Raw genomic sequence first — 17,717 nt, forward strand, 5'->3', positions numbered from 1 at the left:
TGGCCTCAAACGTACTAAATTTACCGCATTTTGGTACCTGAAAACTCTAGTTCAGTACGTTCGTAATATAATTCTCAGAAAATTCATATGATTCTTGTTTGATATACCACAAAATGTCATTCTATTTACTATTAAAAGAGAAATCACGAGAGAGAAAAAAATTGTTTTCGGGGATTTTCGGCTTTCAGCCGTACTAAATTTACCTATTGCCAAACTAGTCCCTTGTAGAAAGAGAACCAGTCAGCAAACGTGAAGATGTCGGCACAGTCGCTTGTAAGCTCAAAGAAGAAAACCTTCATAGGTCTTCCTGCTCCTCTTGGTTATGTACCGGGTCTAGGAAGAGGGTAAATAATGGCACATGTATAATATATCAATATTTTAAAAAAATATTACAAACAGTACTACCGAAAGGTTCCATTTATTAAATGATTTAGCAGGTTGGGAACATTGCATTTCCCCTATACTGGGGCTATAGCGAGATAATCTCGCAAATACGCGATTATTCCTCTTTAGCGAGAGTAAATATATCCCTCACAACCGAAAAAAACACCTGTGGAGTATATCTCTTCGTGTTTCACGTGAAAAGAAGGAAAAGTGCTAAAATGCCTGATACTTCTGCAAATATATTAATCAAAACTAAAACACTCATGATGTGCATTGAATTTTAGACTCCTTCCCTCTTACACAGCACCATTAATATGAAATTTCTTGACTGTGATGTCAATTTCATAGAGACAATTCGCTTCATGCTGAGAGTGTGTCGCACTTATTCAGCATTGCACGGAGTTTGCCATTTTCAAATAAGACACCAAAACACCTGTTTATAGTCATGTTTACTTACTTGCTAGAGAGGGATAATCGTGTTTTAGCGAGAAGATCTTGCTACAGGGGAAGTGTTCCCAACCTGTTTAGAGCAATTTTGTACTCTTTCTTCCGAATCTCCGACCAGTGTCAGACAAAGTGATTCAGGAAATCTTGCCTGAACTTCTGCCGCTTGTTACGATTAAAATGGGTTAAACTGAATTTCTTGTCCGCTTCAGCTTTTCGCCTTAGACATCCTATTAACTCCCTATCACAATGAAACATGCATTTCTTAACTTTACATGGTGTAAATCCCATAGTAAATAAAGTTGGCTATTTTCGAAGCCATTGCAAACGACGACCATTTCATATTTACCTTTTCAACACTGAAGAGTATCAATATACTATTTCTTCTCCTTCTTCTTCCTGTATGGTACTTTACAACTTAAAGTGTATTTTTGTACCGTGTGGTGCGAATCTTAATCTTATGTGATTAAATTAAATATTTACAAGTGCATTTAAAAGTTTAAAATCCAGGTTGTCTATGGTCGGATACTGATGGACTGGATCTGGCACTTAAAGCTGTCTAAAGATGTTGCATTGACAGCCTTAGATGGTAAAGAGATCCAAATCCTAATCCCATCTGGAAAAAATGATTTCTGCTAAACTGTAGTCCTGGCATATGGCACAAGGAATGCGATGTTGTTCCCTCTAGGAGAAATGGTTGGTATCAGGAGTGTAAATGGAATGTCATCAGCTGATACACAATCTGGTACATCATAATACTCCTGGCCTGGGCTCTGCGCTCCTGTAGTAAGGGCCAGTTGAGTTGCTAGATCATATTGGAGACACTGCTGTTTGTCCTAAAATCATCTATTACCATTCCAGCACCTCTCCTCTGTGCCATCTCAATCTAGTTGATATTTTCTGCTGTATGCAGGTCCCAGATAACACCTACATATTCCAGCAAGGGACGGACTAATGACAGTTTGTGTGATTGGAAATACAGAACTTGTTAATTGACAATTACTTTGTACAAAGCATTTATAAAGCATAAAAATTAAAAGCAATAAAAAGAAAAATGTATAGATCTAATATTTTAATCAATCTATTTGAAGGTGTCCTAAACTATTTGAACTCTTCAGTGTTGAGAAGGTAAATATGAAATGGTGGCCGTTTGCAATGGCTTCGAAAATAGCCAACTTTATTTACTGTGGGATTTACACCATGTAAAAGCATGAAATGCATGTTTCATTATGATAGGGAGTTAATAGGATGTCTAAGGTGAAAAAGTTGAAGCGGACAAGAAATTCAGTTTAACCTATTTTAATCGCAACGAGTGGCCAAAGTTCGGGCAAGATTTCCGGAATCACTTTGTGTGAGGGAAGGAGGCTGAAATCTAATGCACATTGGAAGTGCTTTTGTTTTGATTTATATATTTGCAGAAGTATCAGACATTTATGCGCTTTTTCTTCTTTTCACCAAGTGATGTTCTCCAAGGGTTTTTTTCTCGGTTATACAGGATATATTTTCTCTCACTAAAGAGGGATAATCGCCTGTTTGTGAGAATTTCTCAATGTAGGTGAAGTGTTCCCAATCTGTATCAGGGTTGTCACTAACGTAAGAATCTGCATCCTAGACGCAGAAAATTCATTTGGGACGCAAGTTTGTCTGATATGGCGAGTCCTATGGACGCGTTTCAGAATCTTGAGTAAAAATCATAATTATACTTTGAAGCCCTGATATTGTGTATTAATTAAAATTTGTAGTAGAAAAAAATCTAGGTAAAATATTACGCTTTAGTGAACAGAGATAATACCACCTATTCACAGTATCCCAAACTAACTTGTTTGTTAAGTGAAGTCAATTAGGTGTAAATTAGAATATGATATTAAAAAGAAAAATTAGATAAGATGCAAAGTGAAAAACATTTTGCCACTGGTAGTTATTTATTTTATTTCTTATTTATTTTTTACAAATCGGAATCTATATTTAAATATATGTGTTTGTCTTCCGGTAGCCATTATTGGAATCGAAAGTAGCGTAGTTTGTAAACTTTGATTAGTTTTACAGATCATCAGCAAACAAAACTAGTATGCATTTTATCATAAGGCCATCATTAAAAATTTTTTTGTTTGATGTACTCCGACCCACATTTATCAGATTTACAAATTTACTGATGTTTTCATTAAACACATAATGCTGCCAGACAGAATAGAGTTTAGAATATTCATTTTGTACACATTGTATACAATACACGTAAATCTTCCGATGTCTTCTGAAATTTTCTCAGGACATTTTGTATTCGTCACAGATGAGGACCTCTACAGTTGTTAATAAATAAAATAACACATACCCCTTTTTATTACCACTGATTGATTCTTCTATTTGTGGTTTGACATTCATAATAGTAATCACTTAAACATTTTATTGTGATCCATGAATATCCAAGTGAATTACATGATGACGGCAATTTAAAATCAGTTTTAATATTACCCAATATAATTTTAATGCTGAATTCCCCGCATCGTTCAGTTTGTTGTGACGATCATGTTCCATTCGTGTGTCTCAGTTTAAGAGCAAAGTAAAAGTGCCTTTCACCTATTAAATCATCATAACATTTAAATAATCCCATATCAAAATTTTATGCGTGCTTTTTCAGAAATATATATAGACTATCAATTTGAACGCAGACTCATGGTCCGCCATAATTTTGGTGCTCTATCTCACGTGATTTTTGATTTAAGTAACATGGCTTTCAAACTTTTGTACACAAATACGATCAGGCCTCGACGGGGGAGTTCGTAGCTTCTTGCTCTATCTTGTTGGTAGATAATGTGGTACATGTAATTTGGAGCAGGGATGCGGTATATTTGATCGTTCATATACAAAAGTGTTTGAAAAGTTCCCAGATTAACAAATGGTCATTATCAAAGTGAAAGTAGAACCGAAAGATGACCAAAGAACATTTTGATACAGTGAAACAAAAATTCTGTAAAACAACTAGTCCAAAAAACCAAAAAAAAGGCATCAACTTTAAAACTAATTCGAAGAATGTCTACTTTCCAGGAAGCCAAAAAAAAAACAACAATTGGGTCGGGACAAATTTCACGGGTCGGTCGGAGTACATCAAACAAATCAATTTTTTATTTTAAGCCTAATAATACTTTTGATTAAAATGCTGTTTAATATTGAATAGGATTGTTGTAATGATAGGAGATTCTGGGAAGTAATTCTGTTGGCATGGACAATTAGACGTCCGTGGTCATACACGAATGATAACCTTTAATTTCATGTGTACAAAGGATTCATAAAATTTTCATGGGACTCAAGCTGATTATAAACCACGAGTCGGGGACTCTTCTTCAATAATTTCTAGTGACAACCCTGTCTGTATAATAAAGCTCTACAGTTTATGATACAGCTATACAGTTTAGTTTATTATACAGTTTATGATTCAGCTATGCAGTTTTATTTGTCCATTCATGTAGCATATCAAGTATGGCATGTCCTTCACAGATCTTTAGTGAAAGAATTCCAATGTTATTTGTATAGAAGATGCAGCATTGGAGTTATGCAAGATTATGAGTCTGTCAAAGAAGTCCTATCTCACAATCAAAAAATTTGTTACTTTATAATCCAATAAACAGGTTCATCACAATCTAATAGCATATTTTTATGCTATATAGCTTTTTAAATTTTTTGATTAAATTGATTTTGAACTTCTTATTCATTATTTATGGAACTTTTCAACAAAAATAAAAATCCAGGGGGGAAAAAGTTTATTTCAAGTGATCGTCGACATTGGTACAATTGACGGTTGTTTTTGTTTCGTGTGTGTTCATGAAATAAAGACAAGAAGAATTTATGCATAACTTCAGATACTGACTAACTGCAAATGGTTTCAAACTTGACCAGAAGAAGTCAAGTTAGTTTGACATGACCAATTACTAGAATAGATGTTGTAAAAAGTATATGCTACATGCTATTATATATAGCATATAAAGTATTTAATGTAAAATAATTCCATATTTTCGTTTAATTATGAACCTTTCCCACTCCTTGTTGCTGTATTGATATACACTGTGTACTTTCCTTTTCAGTGCTACAGGTTTCACAACACGATCTGATATTGGTCCTGCTCGAGATATTGATGATATATCGTGAGTATATTTCCTGTTATCATACTTTCATAGTGCTCTAATTTGATTGGCCAAGAAACGTTTAAATTAAACATATTGTTTCCCTGTGGGAGTAAAAGCCACACCTTCCAGGGTGATAGTATCTAGTAACGGGAAACGTTACTTGACAACGGGTGATATTATAAAATATTATCACATTCATCAAATGCTGGTACGGTGCAACATAGACTGGAAATATGTCGTTTAAGCGTTTGAAATAGATGTGGTCTGTAGTGTGTTACAGCAACATTTTGAATGAAATCAATCGATGAGGAGAAATGAACGACGGTCAGAACCCTGGCAGCTATAGGACTGTTGGTACCTACATGTACCGTGTAACTATCACAGAAAAGTTACATTTTGAACTTGTTACAGATTTTGAATTAATTTCACCATGTTGAAATATTTTTCTTACTTGTTTATGACAAAATCTAGTTTCAAAGAAATTCAGTTGAATTATTGTATGACATTCAGTCATTTCAGTGTAATAAAACAGATAGTGCATGTTGTTGAAGGCGACATTGAATTTTCACCCAGCACCTCATTTGACAATGGTTTCTTGGGGTGAAAATTTTCATTGTAGCCCTTAACTATATGCAATTAATATTTGTGTTAATAACGACATGTTGTCATTGATTTTATATCCCCATAATACAAACATAACATTTTCCCCTATATTTATGTTTTATGATTCCACTTGTTTTTGTGCAAGTTAAAGGTCATTTTGCATGTTGTTATTTTCACCCCAAGAAACCTTTGTCAAATGAGGCACTGAGTGAAAATTTTCAATGTCGTCTTCAAATAATTAGTAGCAACACTGAAAAACTGTACAAAAGATGACTCTTAATATGCATGTTACAGTGATGATCGTCATGCACCTCCCATAAAGAAGAGTAAAAATGATGATGAAGAGGAGGAGGATTTAAACGATGCTAACTTTGATGAGGTAGGAAACCATACAATCCAGTGAACCTAAGTTCATGACAGATTCATATTACATGTAGTATGTAATGTAAAATTTTACACATTTTAAAAGAAAGTAACTTATGATTCCTGTACATGTGTTATGTAGTTCACTGGTTATGGAGGCAGTCTGTGTGCAAAAGATCCCTATGACAAAGATGATGAGGAGGCTGATGCCATTTACGAGGAAATTGACAAGAGAATGGATGACAAACGCAGGGAGAGAAGGGAGATAAAGCTGAAAGAAGAGCTGGAGAAGTATCGTCAGGAGAGACCAAAAATTCAGCAACAGTTCTCAGATCTCAAGGTATGGGGGATAAATATATATAGGTTCAGATCTCGAGGTATGGGGATAAATATATATAGGTTCAGATCTCAAGGTATGGGGAATAAATATATATAGGTTCAGATCTCAAGGTATGGGGGATAAATATATATATAGGTTCAGATCTCAAGGTATGGGGGATAAATATATATAGGTTCAGATCTCAAGGTATGGGGGATAAATATATATAGGTTCAGATCTCAAGGTATGAGGGGTAAATATATATAGGTTCAGATATCAAGGTATGGGGGATAAATATATATAGGTTCAGATCTCAAGGTATGAGGGGTAAATATATATAGGTTCAGATCTCGAGGTATGAGGGATAAATATATATAGGTTCAGATCTCAAGGTATGAGGGGTAAATATATATAGGTTCAGATCTCAAGGTATGAGGGGTAAATATATATAGGTTCAGATCTCAAGGTATGAGGGATAAATATATATAGGTTCAGATCTCAAGGTATGAGGGGTAAATATATATAGGTTCAGATCTCAAGGTATGAGGGATAAATATATATAGGTTCAGATCTCAAGGTATGAGGGGTAAATATATATAGGTACTATGAACAGTGTACATGTATATGAAATGTACAAGCTCCAGATATCAATGGAATCCATAATTGTATTCCCAATTATATTTACGTTTTATAAACAAGTATTCAAGTATTGAATTTTGATTTGATAATTTAGATCTGTATAACATGATATCAATCTAAGTACATATTTTATGTTTATGACAATTGAAGATGTGTAATTGGTTAGTGCCATTATCTAATATCTGAAGAATTTTGCATGAGATTTCGACACATAGGTTGTCAGAGACAACCACATCCTTCAATTATGAGAAAATTTTTATGCCTATAAGTTGGACGTAGAGTTTTTGACATAGGTTTAATTCCCAAAAATGTGACTAGTAGGCTAGCATATACACAGTAAATGAATTTTTCTGATTCTTTTAATTTAATTTTCATTTTATGATTGAATCCTGTAGAGAGACTTGGCCGGTGTGAGTGAGGACGAATGGCTGAACATACCTGAAGTTGGAGATGCTAGAAACAAGAAACAGAGAAATGCACGAGCGGAAAAGTATGGATCGGGTCATTTGTGTTTAAGAATCAAATCATATATTAAATACTGAGATTTTGTGAATGAAATATACTGACTACTGCAATATATGAGTACAGACCTTTTATTGATTTCTATGCAGGTTTACCCCAGTACCAGACAGCGTCCTCTCAAGAGCTGCAGCCAGCACAGGCACCGCAAACACTATCTCTGAAAGGGATCAGGTCTGTTAACTTATTATGCAGAGTATGGTACTTAGACAAAGTATTCCTAATGACAGGGTGATAGAAAAAATATGTATGACCAGAATTTAAAGGACAAGTTTTGTTTGAAATGTGAATGCCCCTGTTGACAGCATAGCCTGTGATAACCAGTATCTATTTTAAGTATCATTGAAAAAGGATTGTCTTAAGCATTTTCCAATGAAACCCCTCTCATTGTTGAGAGTCTAAAATTTCAAATGAATTTTCATGTTTTCACTAAGTTGATAAAAGGTCAAGGTCACTAGGTTATTAATTCTAATGTAGCACCATTGGAAAAGTGTCACAAGGATAATATTTAAACTCTCTTCAGAAGTTTATTTTAAAGTTTTTGAAAAGTAGGTCAAAGTCATTAAGTATGACAGCATTGTAAAGATCTTAATTGTCACAAGGACTACATTTTCTGAATATCAAAGTCCTCTCACATTTCACTCAAACTGTTAACGTTTTTGAAAATTCAGTTAAAGGTCTGTATCAAGGTAATTAGGTCATCAAACATGGTAGCTTTGGAAGTCTTTTCACAAAGACCACACCCACTAAGTGTTAACCTTTATTAGCCGAGTTGCAACGAAGTTGAACTCGGCTATTGGTTTGGTGATGCGGGCGGGTGGGTGGTTTCTGGTTTCTGGATGATAACTCAGAAAGTTTAAATCCGAATCAAATGATACTTGGATATACTGTATTGTTGGATACCAGCAAAGCAAGGCCCCTATTGATTTTGGAGAACAAAGGTCAAAGTCACAGTGACCGAATATAGATTGAAAACTTCAGACAAATATGGTTTCTGGACAGTAACTCGAAAAGTTTAAAACTGAAATTAGTTCTTCACAATTATAAATATGCCACATCATTCCTGACTTTACAATGTATCCCATGCAACTCGGCTCATGCACCCCTGGGTGCATATACTGATTTTTACACCTCTACTGATTTTTCACTATATGAATGTAAATCAACATATTTTGCTCATTCCCTGAAAATCATTCCATAATGACCGATTCCCTGCTAAAAGGTGCATCAGTTTGATGAACTGATACACACCGATTCGGAACATTTAGCTTCATTTTATCTTATGATTCTGGAGATTCGTTATAAAAGGGAAATGAGTCTCATGTTAACTGGTCCCACTATAAATATATATTGTGTCACAGCTCATACCCTCATTTTTATTGAAAAATGCAATTTATTTCTTAAATGTTGCAAATGTGTGAAAATAGATATGGTTCACTCATGGTCATATCAAAAAATAGAAGTAAGTATTGGAAACAAGAACTTCATACATTACTTTACTGGAAATGAATAAATTTCTTATTTGATAAAGAATTTATAAATGTTAGGGAGAGAAATGACTATTGTCATACCATGTCATGTTACAAACAATACAATGTTAAATTTACAGAAGTACAGTGGGTTGAACACCCCCTTCGGAGCCATTACCCCTCTGGGTACCTCCACGCCCAGTGGGGACATTGATATGAAGAAAATAGGACAGGCCAGAAACACACTAATGGATATCAAGCTGACACAGGTACGTGAGCCCATCACAAATTATCTTCTGGTTTTTGTAATGCATTACACGAATCACAAGAGATTTGCTAAAGATGGTTTATGTTTATAGGTAGTTTTAATTGTCCATTAATTAATCAAGAGACCTAAATGATGGATAACAGGGTATGAACTATTGAAGAATTGATGGATTTTAAATGGCTCACAGAAGATGATGATATTTACATCTTTGCAAACAAGAAGTTGTTCTGATCATTCACCAGGAGTATATCATTAAATTTTGTAACATGACAAATTATCCACATTGAGCAATGCCAAATTTACTGTGTTTTGTCACAGATATTGTTCCTATGTCTGCAGTGTATAAGTTTTTTGTGTGTGCCATCATGCTGAGAATGCTCTTTTTTCTGGTATCAAGGTGTCTGACTCGGTCAGTGGACAGACAGTGGTGGATCCAAAAGGTTATCTGACGGATTTGCAGTCCATGCTGCCCTCACATGGAGGAGACATCAAGTAAGACATTATGTAGAACAGGTGACATAGGAAATATTACCAAAAATAAATTCAATGTTAACTGGAATCACTGTAATATTGACTGTTCTTAATAAATGTTTTGTCAAAAATACTCGTGAAAGAAAATGAAATCCTGATTTCCCCATGAACAGTAGTAGTAAAAGATACACTCATGAATTGTAGTGATGTGAAGAAAGCAAGACTGCTTCTGAAGTCGGTCCGAGAAACAAATCCTAAGCATCCACCAGGTAGGTTCTAGGATTTTGTACTTCATTGTCTGTGGACGTTCATCACGTTAAAAGTGTAAAAACTTGAAGACACCAATCTGGTAATAACTAATGTGCAGTACATGTTTTCTACAAGTGTTAAGGAGTATCTATAGAGAAGGTGGTGCATTGTAGTAGGTAAATAAGAAGTGATTTTAAATGTTCTGTTTGACCAGCTTGGATTGCCTCAGCTAGGTGGTGCATTGTAGTAGGTAAATAAGAAGTGATTTTAAATGTTCTGTTTGACAAGCATGGATTGCCTCAGCTAGGTGGTGCATTGTAGTAGGTAAATAAGAAGTGATTTTAAATAGTCTGTTTGACCAGCATGGATTGCCTCAGCTAGGTGGTGCATTGTAGTAGGTAAATATGAAGTGATTTTAAATGTTCTGTTTGACCAGCATGGATTGCCTCAGCTAGGTGGTGCATTGTAGTAGGTAAATAAGAAGTGATTTTAAATATTCTGTTTGACCAGCATGGATTGCCTCAGCTAGACTAGAGGAAGTGACGGGGAAGATGCAGATAGCCAGGAACTTAATCATGAAGGGCTGTGAGCAATGTCCCAAAAGTGAGGATGTGTGGCTTGAGGCAGCAAGACTTATGGTGAGTAGGGGGTGTAATTGTGGATGATTCAGTGCAGAAGTCAGTTTAGTGTGTGTAAGGAAAGACTTTTAAGAAACATTTCCTTGACCTTTCAGCCAGGGGACCAGGCCAAAGCAGTGATTGCCCAGGCTGTCAGACACCTTCCGACTGCAGTAAGAGTGTGGATTAAAGCGGCCGATCTTGAGATGGAGATTAAAGCCAAGAAAAGAGTCTTCAGGAAAGGTATGGAAAAAGCAAAGGAACTTTTGTACTGCTCCTTTAATTGGCTGCTGTTTCAAATTTTTTTCAAGAAAGAATACACTTTTATTAGAATTTTGTAAGTTTGTGTCACATTAAGTTTTCACTATTTTAGCACTGGAGATGATTCCCAACTCTGTAAGGCTGTGGAAACAAGCTGTGGAATTAGAGAATGAGGAAGATGCCAGGATCATGCTTAGTCGATCAGTGGAATGCTGTCCTACAAGTGTAGAGGTAGGTATACAGTGTCGGTCAACAATCAGTCGAATGCTGTCCTATCAGTATGGAGGCTGGCGTGATGTCTCAGGTGATCAGTTGAATTTTTCCTATCAGTATGAAGGTGTGGATAAACTGGATGGTCATATTTATATTCATTCTTTGGCATGACCAGTTGAGTTTGTGTGGTATTCATGATCAGGGATAAATGGTCCATTATACCTTTTCTGTATCATTTCCGTTTATTCCTTGAGATGATATGGACATCTGTTCCACATGTGTGGCGGTAGAGTGATACAAGTAAAACTTGATATATGCATGCATTAACACTCAAATAATGTTGTCAAACGACATTGATTACATTGAATTATTTTCAAATTACATAGCTCTGGTTGGCTCTGGCTCGTCTTGAGACTTATGAGAATGCCAGGAAAGTATTGAATAAGGCCCGAGAAAACATACCAACAGACAGACAGATCTGGATCACTGCAGCCAAGCTGGAGGAAGCTAATGGAAACATACACATGGTAGAGAAGATCATAGACAGAGGTACCAAAGGGAATTAAAGGAAACCATTACATAGCTTTGAACAAGATATTATTAGCAAATGTGAATCTCGTTAGCAGCAACTGGTATTCATGAGAAAAAATGACTTACAAACATCACAATTATTGCACACCTCACAGTAATTGCTCTCACACATCCTACAGTTGCTCACACATCGCAGTTCTTGCTCTCACACATCTTACAGTTCTTGCCCTCACACATTTCACAGTTATTGCCCTCACACATCTCACAGTTCTTGCCCTCACACACCTCACAGTTCTTGCTTTCACACCTCACAGTTATTGCCCTCACACACCTCACAGTTCTTGCTTTCACACCTCACAGTTATTGCTTTCACACATCCTACAGTTATTGCCCTCACACATCTCACAGTTCTTGCTTTCACACCTCACAGTTATTGATCTCGTACATCTCACAATTACCTACTGTGGAGTCATTTTAATTCGTGGGAGCGAATGTTCGTGGGTAAGCAAAATTTTGCTGGCTCGTGTGGACATAATTTCATGGGTAAGCGATACGATGTTACTAGGAGAGATAACTCTACTTGGTTTAAAAAAATGTTCAAGGACATGTAAATCCATGGGTAAGAGTGAACCACAAAATCCACGAACATCAATCCCCCACGAATAATGATGATTCCACAATAAAAAGAGGATTAAATAAATGTTCCAATTTGTATACCATTACCTCAGGGTATGTCTAGACAGGGGCATATACATTGTAAATGGTTTTCTTTCTAAATGTTAATGAAACAAATGTATATGACAAAGAATTTCATGGTGTGTGTGAAAATCTTAACATGCATTAAATGACTGTCATGATGTATTACATATATTATCAAAGTAACTAGCTTGTTAATTATAAAGATACATATCTTCACAGCTCTGAGCTCATTGAGAGCCAACATGGTGGAAATCAACAGAGAATTGTGGATAAAGGATGCAGAAGATTGTGAACAGGCAGGCAGCATTCACACATGTCAGGCCATTGTGTATGTATTTGCATGGGAAAGAGAGAAGAGAGAGAGAGAGAGAATTCTAATGTATCTGTATAAATGTACCTTTGTTATGCATATCTTAAATATAATTATAAAACTACCGCAGCTGTGGCCGAGAGGTTATAGTGTTCGCCCCGCATGCGGAAGGCCAGGGTTTGAGTCCCGGCCCCGACAGACCTAAGTTGTTAAAATATGTAGTGATAGTTCCATCGCCAAACGCTCGGCATCAGGTGTGAATGTCACGGGTCCTCGGAAATTACCTTAAAAACGGATGTCCCGTGTTGCAGTAGGTTTGGCACACTAAAGACCTCGCTGATCAATGCCCTTAAGCGCCGAGCATAGGCCTAAATTTGAAGCCCTTCACCGGTCTTGGTGACGTCTCCACACGAGTGAAAAATTCTCGAGCGAGACATTAAGCAAGATACAATCAATCATCCTCAAATTAATGGGTTTTATGTCAGGTCTATATTGAAATTTATCATGTGTAATAGTCATCCTATTTTATGTCTGATATCATGTTTTCTTGTCTGTTTTGTTTAGTTTAAATAATATTTATTTCATAATAATCAACATTTTACAATTTACCTGTGTATGTACTGGATAATGGAGTTTGTTGTGTTTGACAGTCGAGCTGTGATAGGTGTTGGAGTGGAAGATGAGGATAAGAAACATACGTGGATGGAGGATGCTGAATCGGTAAGTAGTTGTATCAGTAAGTAATTGTATCAGTTTATCAGTAAGTAATTGTATCGGTAAGTAATTGTATCAGTAAGTAATTGTATCAGTAATTGATTGTATTAGTAAGTAATTGTATCAGTAAGTGATTGTATCAGTAAGTAAATATATCAGTTTATCAGTAAGTAATTGTATCAGTAAGTAATTATTAATTTATCAGTAAGTAATTGTATTAGTAAGTAATTGTATCGGTAAGTAATTGTATCGGTAAGTAATTGTATCGGTAAGTAATTGTATCGGTAAGTAATTGTATCAGTAAGTAAATATATCAATTTATCAGTAAGTAATTGTATCGGTAAGTAATTGTATCAGTTTATCAATAAGTAATTGTATCAGTAAGTAATTGTATCAGTAAGTAATTGTATCAGTTTATCAGTAAGTAATTGTATCGGTAAGTAATTATTAATTTATCAGTAAGTAATTGTATCAGTAAGTAATTGTATCAGTAAGTAATTGTATTGTGTGATCTAAAACTTTAATGCTGTATGTGTAATCCTTTTAGCATGTTTAAAATTCGGCACAAGTGGCGCCTATGTGGTGTTATCATGAGTTAGCGCTTCTTCCATGTATGATAAAGGATAAATGGAGATTTTCATAGTTTAGTGCAACCATAAACTTGCTCTCTTGTTACAGTACCAAAGATGCTAAAATAGGAATCCTTCTAAAATAAGTATGTTTATAGTCATTATGCTAAAATAGGAATCCCTCTAAATACATGTATACGTGTAGTCATCTTTTGTTTTTTGGTGTGAGGTAGAGCTACATTATTTAGAAAACTGGGTAAAAATCATAATAGTTTTTAACTTTTGCTTAAATTGAGGGTTTTTTTGTTGTTAATTCTGAATACAGTAAAACTTGCTTATTAAGAACTTGGTTGTAAAGAAAACTTGAATTGGTGAAGCAGAAGGGAAAAGTTTGCCCCACTTTTGACGTGAAGAACATTGGTTTTCGAAGTAGGTGTACATGTATGAAGGCATTCCTTGAATAACTTCCTTATATAAGGCAAGTGCATGTGATATGAAACATACCATTACAGAGTGCATCCCATGAAGCCTATGAATGTGCCCGAGCCATTTTTGCCCATGCATTATCAGTGTATCCCAGTAAAAAGAGTATTTGGCTGAGGGCGGCTTACTTTGAGAAGAGTTACGGAACAAGGTGAGATTAAATCCAAATTTTATATTTCACTATTTTTGTAAACAAGTGCAAGATATTGAAGTTTGCATTGCTTGTATTCATTTCACAATTGATATTTTGAGTACATATTGGAGAAAGTTTTACAGTGTTTAATGAAGTGAAATAATTTTAAAATCATTTTTCAATAATGATTAGGACTTATTTCTCTCAGGAAGACACTAGAATTCCTTTTACAGAGGCGTGTGGCCTACTGTGCCAAAGCAGATCATTTAAGACTTTATACTGATTACAGAGAGTCTCTAGAGTCCCTTTTACAAAGGGCAGTGGCCCACTGTCCCAAAGCAGAAGTCCTGTGGTTGATGGGAGCAAAGTCCAAATGGCTGGCTGTGAGTACTTATCAAATTTGAGGGAAAAAAAATCTAGCATTGCTCGAAATAGTTTGGGTCATATTGTACATGTAGATTAGATATCATTTGAATTTTCGTGCCTCCATAATCGGAGGTTCTTTGTCTGTCTGTCTGTTTGTCTGCAAAAACTTTAAATCTGGCCATAACATTTGAAGGATTGTTATAGGGTTTTTATTTATCACATGATCATTCCTTGTGACAAGACCTTTTTGGTATCTATAGTTTTGACCTTGATTTTGGGGTTTTACCTACTTTTGAAGATTTTAAACCTTGGCCATGACTTTTAAATGGTTGGTGATATGGCTTTCATTCATATTTCATTATTTATGTGCATTCCTTTTGATAAGACCTACAGTGCTCCCACTGGACCAAAATTCCCTTTCGCCACTTTTTCGCTGCGCGGCACAAATAATCTCATGCTTTACAATTATTTCCATCATATTATTTTATTACACTGATTTTAGCATTTTGAATCAGTTACATTACTTAATCATATCCAGCTACCATACCTAAACACTTCTTTCTGAAATAATAAGAAGTTGATTTGTTTGATAAATTCTACTATGGAAATCAAAAATCAGATAATAAATCATATAAATATAAACTTCATGATGCTACACCCCTCAGTGAAAATATTGTGTACATTGCCTGATATGGAGATGTCACAAAACATCAAGCCCAATTTAGAGTCGTATCTCAACCATTCCTTATTAAATTTCCGTTTGGTATGGAAGATTTTGCAATTTGGACAGAATCAGATGTTTGAGCAGGTGGGGTTGACAATAAATCCAAACATGGATGTTTTTTTAATTTTAGACTGACTAGGGTCAGAAGCTACAAGTTTAGTGTCAAAATAGAATGGGGTGCAGTCTTATGAAATTAGCATTTTTATACTGTTGCGCAAAGAAAATTATTTATTAAAATTGCTATGTCCATATCAATGGTGACCGACAGCATTGTTTATGAAATATTCGAACTAAAATCAAACACATCAAAATCAAAATCTCGTAATCAACGAGCTTGGCCGCAAAAACAAACAATTGATGTATATACATTATACACAATAATACAGCCAATTTAATTACTGGTCGGTTCTGTGGTTAAGAATTGACATTAATGTGGAGATGATAACACGATAATGAATAGACTTTAAATGTTAAAACAATTGACCACAGCAGGGTACACAGCTGTCCGATGTACTTTATTACATAATCACCGACTTTTTTGCAGCCATACATTACCTGAGGCTATTATATGGCCTTCATGACCAGCTCTGTGTGCACTGGAGCGACGCGAGATTTCCGGTCGCATGCGTTGACTGAATAAACAAATTTTGACTGCATAAACAAACAGGCGATAATGTGTCACTGACAAAGTAAAACACAAGACAGATTTTAAAATGCATTTATTGCAAAAAGGAATTTTCGCCACTTTAAATTTTTTTCCGCCATTTTTGAAAAAAATTCGCCATTGGCGAAAATGGCGAAGCCCAGCTCGAGCACTGAAGACCTATCTTCAGGTAGCAAACATTTTGACCTCATGACCATGGAGTTTGACTTACTTTTGAAAAACTTAAACCTGGTTCAGAACTTTGAACACTTAGTGCTAGGGCTTTCATATTTCATGTGTATTCCTTGTGACAAGACCTTTCTTTGGGTACCAACGACCAATTGGAACTCCTCGAATATCTCACACACTCGACATAGATCTCAGATGTAATACGATGGCATCCATGAGTGAATTTGATGCATTGCCAACTGGTTTGTTGGCAATGCATCAAATTCACTCATGGATGCCATCGTATTACATCCGAGATCTATGTCGAGTACGCGAGACATTTGAGGGGTTCCGATTGTACCAACGTCTTTGACCTCGAGGTTTGACCTACTTTTGAAAGATATTAACCTTGGCCATCATCAACCTTGCTGTCTTATGGGGGCATCAGTGTTTCAAAAACATCTTGCTATTCATTGATTTACCTAGGTCTTCATTTAGTGATTTATGGTTATGAGTAACAGATCCAACTCTGGAACAAAATTTGTTGTTTAGGACTCTGCAAAGCCTTGTTCTAATCTGCTAATCTTGCAGTCATACTAATGGATGAGTTTATTAATCTTCAATCTCATTATATAAAGTGCTGTGTTCTACTAGTAATTATGTGTGAAATAAAGTTTCCTTTTTTATAGGGGGATGTCCCAGCAGCCAGAAGTATCTTAGCTTTGGCTTTCCAAGCCAACCCCAACAGTGAAGAAATCTGGCTGGCTGCTGTCAAACTGGAGTCTGAGAATAACGAGTTTGAGAGAGCCAGGAGACTGCTGCAGAAGGCTAGAGCCAGTGCCCCCACCGCCAGGGTAACAACCGGGGGGACTGATTTATAATACTCGACCATCTTTAAGATATCTTTTGTTGCCCACTCCCGATGCTTTGTTAAAACATGTTTAAATTGGTAGCCAAAATATTTTCTTTCTTGAAGAAGATACATTACTCCACATGGGGTCTAGAAATCCCGGAAATGACCTCATGCATATCTACAAATGTAGAATTATAAAAAGGAGTAAAAAAAACCCAACTTGGAATCAGGGAAATTCATTTCAGTCAGTCAAGGAATGGGCAAACAGCAGTTAGATTTTAGCCTTCTTGCAATAAAACTTGTGTATTAGTCATTTCAGTAGTTGTCAGTATTGTAGTTTGGTCAAATGCACATTCAATTTAGGTTCTACATGTTTACATTTGAAATATTGGGAAAATACCCATTATAAATATTATATCTCAAAAGGAAGTGTAAAATTTCCCCCTATTTTTAGAAATCAAAGTCTTTTATTTTCACGTATAAATAATGAACTATTTAGGTGATGATGAAATCCATTAAACTGGAGTGGTGTCTTGGAGAAATCAAGAATGCCCACACATTACTACAGGAAGCTGTTAAACATTATC

General features: G+C 35.6%; 1 protein-coding gene across 1 annotated transcript in view; it reads left to right on the plus strand.

The window, feature by feature from the left end:
* Positions 1–216: 216 nt before the first annotated feature.
* The window catches only part of LOC125683762 (pre-mRNA-processing factor 6-like), a 27,452-nt gene continuing 9,951 nt past the window's right edge, over positions 217–17,717 (plus strand). Inside the window, exons 1-19 of the mRNA XM_048925213.2 lie at positions 217–344; positions 4,905–4,964; positions 5,844–5,928; positions 6,055–6,252; positions 7,266–7,360; positions 7,482–7,563; positions 8,999–9,127; positions 9,524–9,618; positions 9,802–9,866; positions 10,357–10,484; positions 10,580–10,706; positions 10,837–10,955; positions 11,324–11,486; positions 12,387–12,495; positions 13,128–13,197; positions 14,273–14,394; positions 14,666–14,759; positions 16,967–17,131; positions 17,630–17,717. The exon at positions 17,630–17,717 is cut by the window's right edge and continues 14 nt beyond it. Of these exons, the coding sequence (XP_048781170.1) occupies positions 256–344; positions 4,905–4,964; positions 5,844–5,928; positions 6,055–6,252; positions 7,266–7,360; positions 7,482–7,563; positions 8,999–9,127; positions 9,524–9,618; positions 9,802–9,866; positions 10,357–10,484; positions 10,580–10,706; positions 10,837–10,955; positions 11,324–11,486; positions 12,387–12,495; positions 13,128–13,197; positions 14,273–14,394; positions 14,666–14,759; positions 16,967–17,131; positions 17,630–17,717 (2,083 nt within the window). The 5' untranslated portion in view covers positions 217–255. The remainder of the gene's footprint in view (positions 345–4,904; positions 4,965–5,843; positions 5,929–6,054; positions 6,253–7,265; positions 7,361–7,481; positions 7,564–8,998; positions 9,128–9,523; positions 9,619–9,801; positions 9,867–10,356; positions 10,485–10,579; positions 10,707–10,836; positions 10,956–11,323; positions 11,487–12,386; positions 12,496–13,127; positions 13,198–14,272; positions 14,395–14,665; positions 14,760–16,966; positions 17,132–17,629) is intronic.

The sequence above is a fragment of the Ostrea edulis genome, chromosome 6 (assembly GCF_947568905.1).
Source record: "Ostrea edulis chromosome 6, xbOstEdul1.1, whole genome shotgun sequence".
Lineage (NCBI taxonomy): Eukaryota > Metazoa > Mollusca > Bivalvia > Ostreida > Ostreidae > Ostrea > Ostrea edulis.